This window comes from Drosophila gunungcola (assembly GCF_025200985.1).
Source record: "Drosophila gunungcola strain Sukarami chromosome 3L unlocalized genomic scaffold, Dgunungcola_SK_2 000002F, whole genome shotgun sequence".
Lineage (NCBI taxonomy): Eukaryota > Metazoa > Arthropoda > Insecta > Diptera > Drosophilidae > Drosophila > Drosophila gunungcola.
Window position 1 is genome coordinate 7,291,669 of NW_026453178.1, and position 19,859 is coordinate 7,311,527.

A 19,859-nucleotide genomic window follows, 5' to 3' on the forward strand; every position below is an offset into this window, starting at 1 on the left:
TTAGCGATAATTGCAAAAAATTGGCTTAAAGTCAATTTATGGCGATTTAGAGCTGTTACTTTACGTGGCATAAAGTCAATTAATGGAGAATTAGAGCTTTAACTTTCAATGACTCTCAATTTTACTGATTTTTAGCCGATACCACATTTATGTCCATATAATTAACATTTACCAAGGACACTTTATGTTTTTTAAAAAATACAAAAAACAAATTTAGATTCTATTTATTGTATTTAACCAACCTGGCGAAATTCTTAAAAAGTAATTGGGGAAAGCCTAACATAAAACAGTGCTAGTTTTTATGGAGAATAATTTTATTATTTATTTATTGTAATTTTATATATTTTACTTTAACAAACCTTTTGTTTCATTTGTATTTATAGCTTTTGCCACCATCACTTCCAGATTTATATTTATTTTTTGATATACGTCAAATTTATGCAGATTCTTGCAAACTATCATAAAACATATTCATATTACACCTGGGAAAGACTTCAACAACAATCCCCAATGGAGCAGTCAATGTTCTGAGTTTCAATGTTTTCCCACATGCGAAAAATGTTTTTGAAACCTTTTGCTTCTCTCTGCAAAAGTTTTGGATATATAAGCAAACACAAAAACTTTTAAAACCTGAACAAAATAAAACCACATCACCAGCAACAAACACGAATTCAAAGGTTTTTCAGTTACATTTAATATCGACTATAGAAATACCAAAAACGAAACAAAAAAACCTTTGATAATGGTTTGCTTACCTCTTCATGTCAGAAATATCCAATTTTGTTATGGTTATTTTATAAAATACTATTGCTCATTGGCCTTTGGCTACTTTTGGTGGTATAAGCATAACAATATTCACACATTAAACTCAGAATGCAACACAACACAGGAAACTTATTTCCAACTGGGAGGGGAATAAGAAAAAGTGCAATTGTTGATGCTACTTAAACAATAAAATGTCAAAATAAGAAAAATCCAAGTAAACAATCGTAGTAAGCTTATTTAGTTCACTTTTTAAATACTCTTACAGAAAAATAAACAAATTTGATACTTTAAAAATAAACCAATTTTTCCCAAAATAATAATCAAAAATAGTTGTTATAGTTATAGTTATAGTTATATTTCCGTTTTTTATAAAAACAGATGAAATAGAAAAATTAGTATATTTCACTAGCTTCTTCAAAAGTATTCTGAAAGTGTGAAAAAATCGCTTACGAAAGAAAACGAAATAATGATTTCTAGCCAAGACATTTTAGATTCAAACATCTAAAAAATTTAATTTCCTTAAAATATGAAAAGCGCGTTTATTTCAATTCTAAAATCACAACGTACTCTGTTAGGGTATAAAAGAAGGGAACTTGAAGGAAATGAAAACGAAATGAATAGATTCCGGGCTTCAAACGGAAATGTATTGTGTCAGACAGTCAGTCAAGTTATGGCTCCGCTGTCCGGCGAAATGCAAATTTCAATTTAACTTGAACGCACCAAAGACGCTGGCTAACAACTTTGGGAGAAAACTCTGGCGAGTCCACGGAGCTGCGGTTGCCGTTTTCCATGCAATTACAGAACGATGCCAGGACCAAAAACCAAGGCGTTGGCGACTAAGGAAAACTTGTGTAATTGATATGTGTGTTGGCGTTGGCAACTTTCTAAAGGAGCTCCTTCAGGATCTCATTGGACAGTGCCAAAAAGTTTGCGGTCTCTGGAAAATTGGGGTCGCCATGCTCGACACGTGTCCCAAGATCGAAGGGTACAGTTCGACACAATTTGCCCACTAGATTGTAATTGGTTTTGTGGTGGATGCCATGCTTGCAGATGAAATCCGATGGTTAAACGCAACACGAGTTGGCAATTACTAAAGTAACTAATCGGTTTTTCGAGAAATTCATATAAAAAGTACGCACAAGATGGAAATCTTGTTATAATTTGCGGAGAAGCTTATTTAGTAAATCGGCCCAAGAGCAAAAATATCGTGAGTACAAGTTCAATTTTTGTACAGTTTTGTTAAATAAAAATTAGACATCTGCACTTAATATTAAAAAAAAATATATATATTTAAAACCAAATAAAAGCCTATAGAGTCTACTAAAATATTATTAATTCTTTTGAAACGGCAAAACTTTTAGCAACTTAAATTATTTTAAATTTTTAACTAAGTTTTTATTTATGCATATATGTTTGAATATTTTTTTAAATTTGTGACGAACTTATAAGGTCATAATACCTTTTTATTAATCCGAAAAGCTTACCAGTAATTGCTTAGACATGTTTTAATGACTTCAGACCGCCTGTGACCTTTGACTCCTGCATGAAGACCCTTCACCCCCGCTCCACCTTTAATCAACCGCCATAATTTTGTATGACATTCCCTTGCATGGAAATGCGCTCTGAGCATCGTCACACAGGTCCCCCGAAACATTTAAATGCCATTTCAATGACGCGGTCTATCCCAACAGAATTTGCGCAACCCGAATAACCCCTTACCCCTCTCTTAACCCTCTATTATTCGCGGAGCCAAAAGCTTCCGCTTCGTTAGTGCAACGTTTACGCACAAATTAACACGCTGGCAACTGGAACTTTTTAAAAAGCAGGGTGACTGCGAAACTCAAACGGCAAAGGGATGCAAAACACACAGACCGACTGAAGAGCGGATGAATGAAAACAAAAAACATAATTTCAATTTTAATGAGCACCAGCAGCAGCAAAAGCAGCAGTTGGGAAATTATTCGGAAATATTGCGTAGCATAAAAATGAATTTCTATTATTCCTTGGAATGCAGCAGAAGGAGCATACATTCCCCAGTGAATGGATTTCCACATCACGTTGCATATGTGCCAGAGCCACTGGAATGCATTTGCATTAAAGCCGGAGTCCTAACTGCATGCTAATGCCAATGAAATGGGAAATAACGATGATATATACGGAAAATGGCAGTAGTAGCGGGATCCAGTCTGGTTTGAGGCCTCCATAAATTCACCCGTATTTCAGCATTCATAATTTTCTATTTACCACTTGGTTATATCGAAAGGCTCCCATTTCGTAAAGGAACCAGATCTCCCCATTTTCATTTAGCTCTTAATGCTTTAGCTAAACGGATCGGCATTGAATAGCTAAAAGCAAATCGTTTGAAGATGTCGAAAACCCAGTAGGAACTATTAAAAGCTCTCAAAATGTGAAACCAATTTAAAACTTGTATATCTTGCTAATTGTTCTTTAATCAAAATTATTAAATAGTTAACATTTTTGAAAATGACCTTTTTTAACAGATGAGAAAAATTAAGTGTAAAAATTATTTGGCTTTACTTTGTATATCAGCAAGACTTTGCTCATTTAATATTTTCTTAAAGTAAACAACACGACCAAATTTGTTATATATATTGAAACTTTCAATGAAATGAAATTCCAATCCAATCAATCTAGCCCACACGGCATTTGTTGCCCAAACTTAATTCAGGAAGCTCAACAATTTCATAATCAACATTTTTCTACCCTAGAAAGGCACATGCACATACACTTTTCCGCTGGCTCTTTTCCTGCGTGCAACTCCCCAAAGCTTTTTGGCTTAAAATGTTAATTGGACGCTGAAATGTTAAATTAGTAAAAAGCAAAGCGGGACAGAAAAGAGGGGCGCTGGAAAAAATGCCAGAAAAATTTAAGCCCCAGCCCACCCACAGCAGTTATGAAAAATGTCAGTTGGATGGCAGCCAACAAGGTGGCGGAAGGCGACATCGGGAGGTGGGACAGACGACTTCCGGTGCAGTGGGACTGAAGGGGCGCCCGCAACTCCCATTTTACATTGCATAAATTATGAATTTACGCAGAAAATAAATAAAAGCGAACTGCCACCCAATTTAATGCCGTGTCGGCAGACTCGATCCTTGTCTAGGCCGATTTCCATGATGCACCCACAGGCAGTGATGCCAACTTGGCCCTCTTTTAATTTTCAAGAACTTTTTTAAGTCCCAACGTCAAATACTTTCATATTTTTGTTCACCCTTCAAAATCGGTCATAGAAGTAAACAAATTAAACACATAATTAGAAAGATATTTTTGGATACAACCTACTTTTTGTTTGTGGATAAATACCAACCTTATTATAATGATTTACTATCAGAACAAAACAAGCAATAAAATTTAAGACCCTAATTAGTAAATTAATACATTAATAAACCTGAGCGATAACTTTTTTGTTTAAAAAAAAATTTAAAATTTGTTTATTTGACCATTTTATTCCATTTTTGGGTAATTTGTTTAAACAGAATTCGGCATCACTACCAACAGGGGTCCTTGCAGGGCCAAAGAAAAGAATTATTAAGCCATTTATGTGCCTTTGTTTTAATTTGCTGCATTTTGCAATTTGAACTGTGATTTTGAGTGATGGCTGCGTGGGAGAGTTAATCTTGATTCCGATTGGGGGTGATGGCATTTCTGGGTAGGTGGAATAAGCACCTGTCAGCCGGTTACGATGGCTGTAAGCCGGTCAAAAGTCATTAAGTAACTTACGGCTGAGTTAAACGCGTCATGACCAGGAGAAATTTAATTGATTGCGTATACGAAGAAGTTTGCTGAAGTTAACTAATGAGGGGGTGTGTTTAAAACTCACGAATCAAAGTAAGTCTGGGTTAGCTCAAACTGTGTAAAAATGTATCAATTAATCGAAACTCTATATATGTATTATTTTTGATTTGGTTAATTTAAAAGTGTATGTGCATCGCAGATTTTAATTACTTTAAGCAAGCAACCTTTATTGAAGGAGAGCACCATCACATCAATGGAAATTAAATTCAAACAATTTCAATTTGATTTTACCATCAACTTTCAAGCTGCTGAACGTGCGAATCGTAAATGAATTTTACGATTGATCGAATTTTCCAATTTAATGATAGAATAAAACATAAAAAAAAGAACGAAATATACGAGAGTTTTATTAATGAACGGCAACGCAGGTAAAATTGAAATCCGAGTCTTAGAAGGATTAAGAGTTTATTAAGAAATGTATTTCACTGAAGGCTGGCAAAAGAGGAAGCCGGAAACTGGATAAAAAGCTACGTTGCTCAAATAGTTAAGCAAATGCAAAGCAAGTCAAGATAAAGTAATCAATGACTTTTTTATAGAAAAAAAGTCAAACGAGCAGCTAAACTGATTTTAGATGAGCTAAAAAATGATGATAAAGACAAGACAGATGGAGGGAAAAAGTGGAACAAGATGTTCAAGGAGTCTAAAAATTAATGATTAAATTTCGCTGCAGTTTAAAATAGAGGAAAGAAGATGTTGAAAAAGTATCTGACAAAAGTTTATGGAAATTTCAAAGGGATATTTAAAACCATGTCTTTTAAAGAAATGAGAACTTTGCTTGATAACAAATCAAGCATATTTCTTTGAGGATGTATAAAAATGATGCAGAATCTCTGCATCATGTATGCATCAGGGATTTGCATGAAAACAACCATCTGCCAAATATTGAAACAACCAACCATAAGTGCAGACAACTTTATCAGCAGAGCAACAAACATATAACAATGAAAACACTTCGGCAGATGGTCAGCCACTCATATGTAATGCATTTCAATTAAATGCAATAAATTAAATATAAATCCAGCACAGACTATCTAACCATATGCCTCTGTAGCATGACCCCCAGAAATGTTGCATAATTAATTAGCAAAGCATGTGGCGAGAGAACAAGGTCAACACTAGAATTCATTTCGTTTACAAAGACTGCAAATTATGCAGCAAATAAGATGGGAACTTAAGTGGAAACAGTATTTTGTTAATGAGGGTCGGTTTGCAAATACCTTAAAAATCAATTAACTATAAAATTAGTTAACTGAAATCCTGCAGAGTTGTATTATGAAGTTAACTGTCAGATTAACAAAGAATGAAAATTACTTCTTAGTAATTAGAATTATAATGTAAAAAATATACATTTTTTTGCAGTCTTGTTAGAGTTAACAGAGTTCTTACAGCTTCGAGTATAAGACTATACAAAAGTCTGTAAACCGACTACAGTCTTATATTATACGCTAGGATTCTTGGTTGTTATCTGTCAGCAAAAAACCAATATGAATTTTAAGATAAACAAAGAATGAAAATTTCTTCTCAATAAAAAGCTATTTAGCTATGGATTAAAATGAAAATATATAAACTGTAAGGCTTGTTAAAGTCACATTGTGTAGAAATACAAATTCGCCTTCACAGTGTAATTTTAATTTTTTTCGCAAAAAAATTTGGATTTGAAAACTCTACCCATTTCAACAAGCCCATCTGACACCCTCTAAAGCCACCCACGCGGTTTGCTTACAAAGCTCTTGAGTGCGCTAAAGAGTTGTGAACGGCATTTTTGCCCCTCTGCCAAGCGAATACATGAATACGAACCCACAAGTGGCGTCTCATTGGTATCCATCTAATGACATCCAGCTAGCAGCTGCCAAACAAGGATGATGACTACGAGTGACTCAATCTTTGACTGACAGCCAACTGAAATCTAAAGCATTTTAATTGCTGTCTCAACTGGCGCTGCTGGCTCAGCTTTAGTCGTAGTTTAAGCTTAAGCTTTTTGCCCGATGCATGCGGAATGAAAGGGCATAAATATGTTGACCTTGCACTCAGTCAGTTAGAAAGTGAAAGTGAAAGGGTGTGAGTGGGAGGGGGTTTGCCGGCTGAAAAGCAAATTTGCATAATTTGCATGCAGCGGGGATGCGATGCGATGCAATTGCACCCAAACCAAGCATGGAATTTAGTTGTTAGCGACAAATTGTGGCCCAGTCAACACCTCAAATCCCAGACCCACCCACAGTTTTAGCCATATTCCGAAGTTGCCTCTCGCACTTTACCTCCGTCTGTGCGGCGTCTGTGGGGATTTCTGGCTGAAAAGGACGAAGGAGACTAAAAGGACTGAGAAGGCTAAGAGGACGACGACAATGTTGGCGACGACGCTGTGTTGACGACTTTTGCCATTGAGACAGCCAAAGTTTTTATGGCAATTTTCATCAGAGGCAGACACTTGAAGTGGGTCTCCATCCTTGTTGTTGCTAGTTGCATGAATATGGAAATTTTAACATAAATTGCAACCAAGTTACACTTTTTCTTTCATTCGCATTTCTCTCATAGGCTTGGCCTGAATAAAGTGGAAAAGTTTTCACCGTATTAAAAAAATAATATGAAAATAAAATGGCACAGCTTAAAATATGTACTGTGGAATACAGTTTAACGCAAGAATAATTACATTTACAAAACAAGACCAGAACATTGTTTAGGGTGTTTTAAGGGCAAACTTATGTTGGGTGTTCCAAGAAATTAATTTAAGAAAATATGGTGAACCAAAATTTAAAAATTACAATGATTTTGCAAACCAATTTGATTAACTAAACAAAAACAAGTACAAAAGGGTTATTTTTTTTTTAATAATGATAAAAACAAATTCTGAACAGCCTATTCAATTGGAAAAATCATTTAATTTAAATTTAAGCTGTGTATAAGCTACGAAAATCCTTTCCTAGAAAGAATATTGAAATGTTTTGGTTCCAAGAAATCGCCAATTAGAAATTTAGCATGCAACTGGAATTCATTTCAAAAGTTTATGACCCAATTAGCATTATTCATGCTGTTGCCACACGAATCGGTCTATCCCCTTTTGCCATCGTTTTTCTCTCCTGGCAATGTGTGAAAATGTACCAAAAGAAAGCAAACTATCAAAAGCTCAATATGTGTACAAGACACTTGTTTCAGATCCTGTCCTTAGACAGCTCTAAATCGAAGTTGCAGAGGACCGAAAAAATATGGGTAAAACTCGCAAAATGTCAACACTCTGAGATGGCAGGGGAGGTGGAAGGGTAAAGCCGAGTGCACAGATTTCATCCAGCTCAATTTTGCAGGATTTACCGGAGCGCGAGGACCTCAAACTTGGACAGGTATCCTGCCTCACCCATTGGACAACCCTTTACTGACCTTTCAAGCAGCATGCCTGGGCGGAGCTTACTCGGAAGGGGAAAGTGTAAAATTTGTGTGACCCGGTTACGCATGGTGTGAGTCAGTCTGGGTCGATATATAGAAGTCTCCGTCATCCATCCATTTCCGTTAGGCATCCGGGTGTCCGGTTGATTGCTCGTCAGCTTCGCTTTAACGCTGTACAGGGCAAATAACATTTTTACAGTCGCTCTTTGATTTGATTTTGAGTGCAAACCTGATGGATGCGCATTGATCATTGCCCCACGACAATGTGTACACCGGTGTCGCTTCGAAGTCACCACTTTGGTTGCAACTTTGCGGCATATTTGTTTACCAGTGGCAATCTTTTTTGCCATACTTCCTGGGGATTCCCTACATTTTGGCCAACGCCATGGCTTCCGTTCCCTCGTCCTGCATCAGACTTAATTAAGTTTTTGTCCCGGTCCAGCTGATGCCGATGTTGCTGCTCGGTGGCTCTGTGGCATTGTTTACATTCCAGCCAAATGCTCAAGCCGAGTAAAAAAAAAAAACATAAATATAAAACTAAATAAATGCTGAACAGTTGAAAATGTGCAACAAAGTAAGGCACACAATTTAAAGGGTGTCGGATTGTGAAGGATCTTGGGTGTTTAAATGTGTTAAAATAACGTTTGGTTATCAAAAAGAAAACTTTGTAAGTGAAAAACTATATAAAATAATTTTTCAATTATTTATACATTATTTACATCACAATAACAAAGGGTAGAGAAAACTAATTCGTATTAAAAATTCAGTGTAACGAAAGCTAGACGAATAAACAGCGACCGGGACAAACTCGGTTAAATAATTATTGTCTACTTTTGCTTTAAGCACCTTCTAATTGCCATTGTTAATTAACGAGCATATTTCACTGAAAAGTAGCTTTAAATTGCCCAGAGTGGGGAAAACTCTGTGTGGAGGTAACCAGAACCACAACCAAAACCAAAGCCAAAGCGGACAATGAAGCGTAAAAAGCGGAAACGGAAATTAAGCGACTGCAGTGGGACCGATTTCAGAGCTCCAGCTCCTGTGGCAGGACATCGCCGTCGCCATTGCCACGTCACTTGCCACGCGGTGGTCATTGTCCAGTGTCCATTCTCCACTGGCCCACTATTGTGCACTTGGTTTTCCGCGGAGGCAAGGAAAACTCAAAGGGAGGAATGGAGGCGGCTTCCGCGGACTCCACTGTACAGTCCGCCCCTCGTTTGAGTGCTGCAATTTGCTGGCGGTGTTGGCGCATTTTGTTTATTCTCTCTATTGGCTGATCTTTTTGCCTTTGGTCACTTAAGTAAGCTGAATATTAAGGGTATTTTTAAAAAGCGACATTAAAAAGCTTGCATCAATTGCAGCTTTAGAATTTAAAGAAAATTATACAAAGATTTATTTAGAAGACTTATGTATATTTGTTTAAGTTGTAAGTTACGCTTAGAGTTTGTGTAATTTACAAGTGCACATTCTAAAGAATGAAACTTGCTATATTGATGAATTAAGAAACATTTACTTCACTATTATTATTTGATTCATTTTTTTTCGATCCGTATTAAAAATTTTGTTATTAAAAAAATAATTACTAAATTGGCAAACTTTAAAAATTTTGAAAACATTTCTAATTGTTTTTTTTTTAAGTTTTTTTTTACTTTGAATGAGATTTTTTTTCTATAGGAAAGTAATTTCAAAGTGAACTAAAAATGTTCACCAACAATTTTTTGCTTTACAATTTTTGGAAAATTATTTTAAAAAGTAATTTTTAAAACCGTTTTTTTCTTGAGAAATAAAATGCATTAGTAACATCTAGTTTTTCTAAAGTTCTTTAGTTATTTGTTAAGAAATATAGCTCGGACAGCTCATCTCAAACAAATTGTTTACCGCCCATGTTAAAAAGAAATGGTGTTGGTGTTTAAAATGTATTTATTTACTTAATAGAATTTACAGGGACTGCTGTGCTGGGCGTTGCTGATGACGACACAGGGGCCGTGCTGGACCTTCACGGAGCACTCGCTGCGCCAGTCGCACTCGATGGGCACGAACTGGCCCTTCCGCATGACGGTCTTGGGCTTGGTGATGCCGTAGCAGGCGTACTGGAAGACGCTCCTCGAGATGGGCAGGCACTGCTCGTAGATTTCCACGATGTCCGCGTGCATGCTGTCTACGGAAAAGTCCTGGCCGCAGCGCAGCTTCTGGTGGATGTGCAGCTTGCTGCTTCTCGAGAACTGGGTGCGACACCTGCGGCAGTGGAGGTCCTTCATGGGCGAGCCGAGGGGGTCCCTTTCGATGGATTTGACGGGGGTGGAGAGCTCGTGCAGCCGCTGGAACTGCCCCATTATGTTGTTCAGGATGAGGAAGTTCTTGTTGGGCAGCTGCTGGAGGGTTTCGCTGACGTGGTAGGGCACCACATACAGCTCCTTGGTGGTCTTGCACTGCTGCAGCCCGTAGAGATTGACCCGCATGTTGGGCGGGAAGTAGCCGTTGCATTCGCGGAAGTGCTTCAGGTAGGCGGAGCGCAGACTGGCCAGCTCCGATTCGCTGGTGGTGGTGGTGGACAGACCCTCCTCCTGCTTCAGCTGCAGGGGCAGCGGGAAGTGGACCGACTCCGCGGGCTGGCTCTCCGCATCCACCCGAATCCGCTTCACCTGCACCCTCAGCCTGGTGATGCTGCACTCGGCCATCCCATACTCACTGCTGCAGTGCAGGTAGTTCTCGATGCGCTGCATCAGCAACTCGTAGACCACTCCCACACTCTCGTCCACGTCGTAGTGGTGGTCCACTCTGAGGGATCCGCTCTGGAAGATCAGAACCTGGTCCATGGAGTTCACATAGCAGGCCAGGCTGAACTCCACGGCCACCGTGTTGTTCTGGAACATCCAGCGGAGCAGTTCGGGCACTCCCCGGGCACAGGTCTCTCCCATGAAGTGGTCCAGTTTGTCCTTGGAGCTCTCGTCGCAGAAAAAGAAGGTCTCGATCTGGCGGGCCTCGATGATGTCCAGGACGGCCTGCTGCTGCTTGGTGAGCTGCAGTCCCTGGGAGGCCTCTCCGCCACGTAGCCAGTGCTGGGATGGCGGCTCATCGGCGTGGATGGAGCTGTAGCAGGTGGTGCACTCGTGCATCTGGCCCTGGGCGAACCACTGGTGGTGGAAGGTCTGCGTCGTCTCGTCGTTGGAGAACACAAAGCTAGAGATTGGCTCGTCGTCGTACATGATTGTGGTATGGAAGTTGTAATTCTCAAAAGTCAAGGGAAACTAAAATTTATTATCTTTTTTCACTATTTTGGTTTGCTGATGAATAACACTATATTACTCTTCACAATTGTTTCAGGAATACTGAGATGTGTCTAGGACAAGATTTAGTTGCTGACTGATACTTTTCACCTCATCGGGCGGGCTTTTATACAAACTAAAGATGGAGTGTAGGGTATCAGGTAGTTGGAGCTTTTACCTGTTGCAGGTATCATGCATCCTTAGGGTGGGATAACATCTGCAGGTGGAATTACATCTGCCTGTGGGATATTCCATTTACCTAATCCCTGATCTATTTATGACACTTTAGGGTGTAATTATCGGGATCCATAGCAGCTGCGCGATCATAAAAGTTTTTAGGTAAGCTTGAGTAGGAAAAATCACCATTAGCACTTATCCTTTTAATTCAATTTGAGAGAATTTACTTTTGCTATACATGACGATTTTCAGTCATATACACTTGCAATACTTTTAGATATTGAAACCCGAACTCAGTTGGTTTTACAGAAGCTGTCTTCTTCAAAAGTCAAAATATTAAAAAATTATTTAAAATTTTTTATTATAACAAAGTATAATAAAAACATTGAAACTATGATTATTTGCAGCTCAATTATTAGATAGTTATTTTATATATTTTTATTATTTCTATGGGAGCTATATGCTATAGACGTCCGATTTTGATAAAATTTATACCATAATTCTGAAATAATTAAACATTGCTATATGTCGAAGAACTAAACAAAAAATTAAAAAACAGAAAAGTTATAATTTTTTTTCATTTATTTTTCCGATTGTTCCTATGGGAGCTATATGCTATAGTCGTCCGATTTTGATGAAATTGAAACCGTAATTCTGAAATATTAAACCATTACTATATCTCGAAGAACTAAACAAAAAATTAAAAAACAGCAAAGTTATAATTTTTTTTCATTTATTTTTCCGATTGTTCCTATGGGAGCTATATGCTATAGTCGTTCCGATTTGATGAAATTTAAACCGTAAATCGGAATATTTTACCATTACTATATGTCGAAGAACTAAACAAAAAATTAAAAAACAGCAAAGTTATAATTTTTTTTCAAATATAATCTTATATTAATCTTTGTTATAATAAAAAATGTCAGCTACTGCGTGTATTTAAAGACAATTCAGAATATATTTGCTTACAAATAAAATTTGGCCGTGTTTTAAAAATTCTTTTAAACCCAAAATCAGTTGAGCAATCATAAAAAATCTAAGATGAATCCAACACCCATAGTTTAAGAAAGCTTCCATAAAATTTAAAGATAAAATGGGAATATTCAGTCCTTTTATTAAACATTGGAACATGATACTAAAGAGAAACGTTAAAAATGCAAACAACAAAGTCAAATAAAAGTGTTTTTAGCGAATCACCCACACATCGCACCACAAGCCATTTATTGCAGTTTAATTCGCGTGGCAGAGAGCTAAAAAAGCAGAAAAAAAGATAGATGGAAATGTCCAAGCTAACGGCAAATTCCTCTCTTGGCCAACTGCTAATTAGTCAGCGGTTTTAATGGAGGAAGGAAAAACGGGTAAAAAAACTTTTCATTTATTATTACTGTAAATTTTCCTTTGATTTTTCAGTGGTTAATGAATAAAATCTGCAATAAGAAGTTTTTGCATAATAAAAAAATATTGAAAACATAAATATTATGAAAAATCACAAGCATTTTATGAGTTTTAGGAATCGGATATGTCATTCGAGTTTTTCAAAACTTTATTGTCAATAAAGATACAAAAAATTAGGTGTTCATAAACGTAGACACGTTTAAATTAAAAAATACAATTTTATTATTATCTTCCATTCTCATAAAAATATTCTAAATATTCCAGCTAAAATGATATTAAAAACAAATTTGAGACTCAATGGTTTAGCATGGACAAATTAAAAAATAAAATATTTGTTGCAACTGCATTTTTTTTCGTTCTCATAAGAATAATTCTTACTACCTTAAAGTTAAAAACTTCGAAATTTACTGGAAGCTCTCTCTGCTTGTTGAATGCCTTCGATTTCATTTAGAGTTTAGATTTAAATCAACTTATATTGTTTCAGCATTATTAAAATATACCCAATAACCTCTGATATACAAAGAAGGCTTTAAAATGTTGAGATGTTTCTGTACAACTTATATTTTCTTCAGCTGTGAAAATAATGAAATCCGAGTTTCAAAAATTATTTTATAGTCAGTGCAGCAACAGAACAGACCACAATTCCCTCAGGGACGAACTCAAGTGTCACAACACGTAAGTCAACACGTGGAAATGGGATTATTAGAGCGGCGCGTGTGTACACAAGGCACAATGGCAGACGAGGGATGCGGCAAATTGGACTGGAAGTACTCCAAGACGACGACCAATGTCGATTGGGCAACCAACGAGGCACAAAACAAGCATTCTAGGAATGCTGGCCCATTTAAAATTCAACAAGGAGCCAGAAGTCCTGGACGAAGCAGCCTAGGAATGCGCTTTAAGAGCCATCCATAATTCAGTGAGCAGCCAGCAGGTGGGAGAGTTGGACAACAGCCTGAACAAGTAAATTGTCGTCTGGAGTCCTTGGATTTGTGCAATGGATTGATGCTGATATGGATTGCCTACAGTTTTGTTCATTTAATTGTTTTAAATCGTTCGAAGGATTAAAGACGCAATGATCCGATTAACGTCACAGCAGGATTTATAAAATTAAGATCTCAAAAAAATTTCACTTTCAGCCCCCAATAGTAACTTAATTTCTAAGAAAACTATGAAAACTTCACAAATTAATTTATCACGTTTAACAAACTACTGAACAGAAAGCCCGCCACTTGTCTTGAACTTTAATCACGTTGTGTACAGCTTTGAATTGATTTTGAAAATGTTTAAATGTATCCCTTTTAGTCAATAGATTTATTCACTAGCAATTTATTAGAGAAGATATATTTTTTTTCTTATATATAGGCGTTTAAAAATTCTTAAAAATCTTTTGACACCACAAAAATAATTCTATTTTACATAAAAGGAAATGCTTCTACATAATATATTTTAGTCAGAAGAAACGTTGTCAAAAACCTTTAAAATATATTACATAAATAAGATACTTCCCAGTAGTATATGCTTTCTACCAGCAACTATATCCCCAAGATATGGGAACAATCAGAATCATGTAGAACTCATAAAAACCATTCAAACCGAGTTTCGGCTAGACATTGGTCATTGTTTTGGTTTTGATTGCCCAGACGGCAATCGCAAGGACAGCAAGTGCAGAATATAGCCCTCCATAGACTTAGGGCTTTAACTTTAAAGCCATTTCTCAAAAAGCCCGAGCCTGTCAGATCGCATATCGCAAATCGATTTCTCTTTCTCGGCTATGTTTTGGTTATAAATTACAAAGCGAAATGACATGTCGTCCCTCGTCAAAATCGCCTGCGCTTAATAAATCGTGTGCAATTTTCGCTTGGCCATTTTTTGCACTCTGCGTGAGACTCATTATAGCCGTCACGCCCTAATCCCAAAGCGTTGTAATAATAATTCAAATACGGCGGCACATTAGTTCCGCCATTTTGAGCAGCCAGTGTACAATAAACGATGGGCCAACAGGTTGTGACAAGTGGATTTGGTCGAGACCAGAGGCTTTTACTATTTGTAAACACTTCATAAATGTCGGAGAGTTATTAAATTTAGTATTTCAATAGCAGTGGGACACACCAAAAAAAAATTACAGTTTTCTTAAACTGATACATATTAATTTTAAAGAAAGTAAAGACTTTTTACCACCCAAATGGAATTTAATTTAGGTTTCATGACCATTTTGTTTTTTTTTTTGTCGAATTTTTGGAATTAATTAGCATTATAGTTTTATTCCAACATTTCAAAAATGACTTTATGACCAGTAATTTTTCTGGAATTACAATATACTTATGAGTTAATGTTATGTAAATTTAATCATTTCGCAGTCTTGTTCTAAAATTTAAAAAATGACTTTACTATATGAACCAATTTTGTAATGCTATCAGGTTTTTTGTAGTATTTTTTAGCAATTTCAAGTCTGCTATTATTTTCAGTGTACAGCAGAATGATTGATAGTCATGGGAGAAAGGGGGTACAAAAGCCTTCTCTGAATCGGAAGACATGAGCCCATAAAACGTTTTCGGCAAAATGCTCATCAAGTAGCCATACAATAAATAATAGAACAGTCAGAAACATTTGATGGAGAACCATAAAAATGCAGCACACCCAAAAATAAGCAAAAAAGACTACACCAGCTCATTCAAATTGTAGCCATGTACACATAAGGAGCAGACAAAAGACATAAAGTAAATGAAGCGCCACACAAAATGGAGACTTCAGATGAGTAGTTTCAACTCCCAGACGATGTGACGAGTATTTCATTCTATTTCCATTTGCACATTCCCGTAACTCAGTTGCCATTCAAAGGAAAAGGCAGAGCCACAGTCAAAATCGAAATCAATTGTAACACACAATGAAAACAGTTTTCCTACACAATAAATGCTTACCGCACACATTGAGATACTCGCAGCACTCTACACTCTAATAATATATTTTGAAAGACAACTTACAAATTTCTTTTGTAATATTTTAGAAATTTAAAAAAACTTAGAAAACAAATTCAAGATTTATTGTTAACTCAAAAACAAGAACTCATCATTACTTCTTTATGCAAGGCTTTACGCTTATAACATTAAAGGAACTAACTAACTAACAAAAATTTTATGCAAAATGATTAAATTAAATTGGATTTGGAAAGTGTACCAATAAATATTTTAAGAAAATAAAAAAAGAAAAAACACTTAGCTTGCACTTTTTCTTAGTGTTGATTCCCAAACGAAAAAGCTGCTCCTGCTTTAACATAAAAATAATCATTTAAGCAAGATGTCAGGACCCAATCTACCAGGCTTTTCTGGAACAATGGACGACTGTGGACGAATCGTATGTGAATCGTATGACTGGCTTACCATCAATCGCGACTTGACAGACTTTGGCAATGCTTAACCTTGAAATGCTCGAATTCAAAATGGTTATTATGTCGGGCTTATAGGGGATGTATGACATGCCAAGTGTGCACGGTTTTGTGTTTCAATAAGTGAATTTTCAATGAACAAGCTTAGCGCACATTGATTTCACCTACATTGACTCGAATAAAAAGATTTATTACAAGACTTTTTGTACTTGTTTTTTTGGAAGTCACACAAGCATTTTGAGTTATTTTATACATTTTGGCGTTAAATTAATAACACTAGATTAAATATATGAAATATAAAATATTTTTCATATGTTCAATCTAGTATTATTATGAAGTTGTTTTTAATAATATTTATATATGCTTAGTTTTTTTTTGTTACCAAAAGTTACTAGTATAGTTTTTGTTGATTTAAAAACATTTGCTTTCATAAAAAAACAGCAGTCTTTTTTTTTAACATACGATATCGTCCATTTTCCTGATTACTCTCTTCGGTAAATTTTAATACTCTGGTTTCTGGCTACAAAAATATAAGCTTTCTGGTTTTTCACAAAAAACCAAATAGACAATGCACCCATCCAACCAAGGAAATCCTTCAGAATCAGTTCCATGAACACAGATTGCGTGCAGTGACGCAAATAGACGAATGGGATAGAGTATGGCATTCATAGGAGTGTGCAAATTTTAATACGAGTATGTATGAATAAAAATAACAAAAATAAAATCCAAAGGCTGCGGCCCACAGAACACAACAGGCAATCAAAAGGAAGAGATGAAAATTAATTTCGGTCAGGCCTTAGCTATGATTAACCCTGGGATTACAACGTATATAAAAAGAATGTCTGACAGAATGGAATATCGCGTAAATTACACAGCAAACAAATGCCAAATTGAGGACTTCTCAAATGGATGTTATTAGCATAAATTGCTTTTTAATGCCAAAGATTGTTTCGGCACAAGCATTTTAATCCGCATACGATTATCACATACTTGTACATTTGATTTTCCATGGTCTGGCAGTCATACTTCAGAACATCTTGGCTCAGACAGGACGACCCCTGAGTGATTTGTTTATTCAAGAGGAATTGATTGCAACGAAAACCGAGGCAGACAAAGACAAACGCAGCCAGCTGTGGCCCAAGAATCCAAATCTGAATCCGAGTCAGAATCAGAATCAGGCACCCAACCAGACACTGAGGTTATATAAATACCATACATCCATCGGGCACACTCCCACCCTCACAAGTGTAAACTTGCGATTTTTATGGTTTAAGTGTCGCGTCATTATAATTCAATCGAACGTGTATAACACTCGAGCCATTCGAATTGTTTATGGTAGACACATTAAAAGTTTGTTCGAAGTAAGCAAGCACCACATGTTTGCCTTAGAGATCTATATCACCCGAAAGGCAATCAAGACAAAATAACAAAAATATAAAGTAATGCCCTTGATAAAGCTAATAAAAATGACATGAAAAATTCGCACGCTTTTCTATGAAACTCGATACTTTATAGTTGATTTTATTTAAATTTAAAGAATGTGAATAGAAAAGTTTATTTCTATGAATTATCTGATATGTAATCTTGAAGAGTGTGCATTTTTCGGAGTACAATTTATTTCGATTTTAAATATTTGTAGACCTGTGTAGACTTTTGTAATAACTCAGTGCCAAGAGTTCAAATTGAAATAAACATATGTCAAAGATGTTAGAAAAAGTACATAAATAATGCAATCAAAAGCTCAGTTCAGCATTTTGTTGGCCACTAAAAGAAGATGAACATATCGTTAAGAAATAAAAAATAAATCGCATGCACTTACACCACATATTTCCCTTTAAGAGAGGGCACTGATGATAAAAAATACTCTCCTTGGGATTAACCCAAACTAGCAATGTACCCTTTTGAGGTTTTATTTTTACTTCGACTGAAGGGAAAACAATTTCACCGCCCTTTTCGGCGTTGCTCAACTAAAGTGTTTTAAGGGCAATATTATGATAACTAATCTGATTATTGAAGATTATACTTACATATATCAAAGCGTTCGCTATGCTGTTGCTCGGGGACCTTAAAGTATCATGGGGATTGTAGTTACCAGCAATACCATAATTGATGACTTCTAGCACTTGATTTCCGTTCCTTGGAAATCCTATGATATCAATAATTTGATGATTTATTTTTCGAACAATACTATGTGATGAGCTGGATAGTGTCGAAATTTTACAACTGCAATTCCATGATAAGTGTTCGTTGCGTTTAAGTTTTGGTCGAGCCACATTTTTTAATATTTCTATGTCCTTTTCTCCGATGAAATCAGATATAATGACTAAGGATGGATTAATGGCCAACTCCTCAAGTTTTAAAGGCGCCAATTTCAGGAATGGCGTCCAATTTACATAACGGCAAATAAGATTAACTGATACTTTTTTTGGATAAGACTTTGAGCAAATTGCTTTCTGGACCTGATAATCCTTCTTTGTTTCCGTGAGATTGAATGGATTTGCTTGCAGATATTCCAACTTAGACAGTTGCTTTATAGCATACATCTGATTTGGAAATATCGAAATTAACTCGTTCGCAAATTCCTTAGCTGCCACATAGCGACCTTTAATTAAAATAAATATTGGTGGTTAACACACATACATTCCACTTAATACTAAATCGAATAGCAACTCATCATAATTTGATAGTAAATAGATGACTATATTATTTATATTTAACGTACATTAAAAATAATAAAATATTTATATTTAAGGCTTACTCAAAATAATAAGATAGTAAACTACTCTCGTCTATATTATACACTATACATTACCTTAATATTCACTTACCAAGTCCTTTGTTGGCCTCCATTAGAAATTCCAACAAGTTCTCATATTTCCAAAGTTTTATTTTCAACACATCGGGGTTGGGATGTTCCTCGTATTGATAAAGAGCCAATTTCAACCAATATTCCGATAGGTTGTAATTTTTTAAGTATTGATACATTAGGCCCAGTACCAAACACTCATCAATACCCCATTTTTGGACACTGAAAATATGTTAAATATTTCATACCTAACTGCTTTTGCAAAATATACATAATTCTTACTTGTAATCGAAGCCATCTAATATTCCTTCTGCCATGTCGGAAGAGTCTAAGTTATACACAGTTTGGAGTCTATAAATGGCACGCAGAGATTCTGTAAAGTCCACAGAGCTTGGTTGCCTTGTTAACAGCTCCTGAGATAATGATATCTCTGCGGTGCCCAATTCTTTTTTCAATAATTTGAAGTATTGGGGCCAATCCTTGTAAATGTGCCTCAAAACTTTAAATTCAAAAAAAATATTATGCTGGAATTGTGAAGCTGATCTCAACAGATTTTCTGAGTGATAAATGGCCCTTTTTGTACAGAAAAATTAAACGTTAATATATTTTCTGATTTAGTAAGTATTTTTTTAATTACAGCTTAATTTCTTTCAATTGCGCGTCCAATGCTTCCCTATAGGTCAGAAGATTGTTTGCTTGGGCTTCTTTCAATTTAAGCAACGACAATTGAGATTCTAAGGATATTGTAAAGTCATCGGACATAGGTGTTGACATAACCTGGCCCTTAACTTGAAGAACAACACCAGTAGTTAAAACTATGAAGAGTAGCAACATTTCAACTATTTAAACAAAACTGAAAACATGAGGAAAACTAAGC

General features: G+C 36.0%; 2 protein-coding genes across 2 annotated transcripts; both read right to left on the reverse strand.

Moving 5' to 3' along the window:
- Positions 1-9,862: 9,862 nt before the first annotated feature.
- Positions 9,863-11,466, reverse strand: LOC128257130 (protein terminus). Its single transcript, XM_052987970.1, has one exon. It carries the CDS (start codon positions 11,157-11,159, stop codon positions 9,882-9,884), a length of 1,278 nt encoding a protein of 425 aa, XP_052843930.1. The 5' UTR covers positions 11,160-11,466; the 3' UTR covers positions 9,863-9,881.
- A 6,266-nt stretch (positions 11,467-17,732) lies between these two features.
- Positions 17,733-19,846, reverse strand: LOC128257531 (prolyl 4-hydroxylase subunit alpha-1-like). Its single transcript, XM_052988582.1, has 6 exons — positions 19,620-19,846; positions 19,265-19,555; positions 19,005-19,204; positions 18,204-18,778; positions 17,996-18,143; positions 17,733-17,940 (listed from the first exon to the last, which is right to left on the reverse strand). The coding sequence occupies exons 1-6, from the start codon at positions 19,814-19,816 to the stop codon at positions 17,918-17,920; spliced, it is 1,434 nt and encodes a 477-aa protein (XP_052844542.1). The 5' UTR covers positions 19,817-19,846; the 3' UTR covers positions 17,733-17,917.
- Positions 19,847-19,859: the final 13 nt, after the last annotated feature.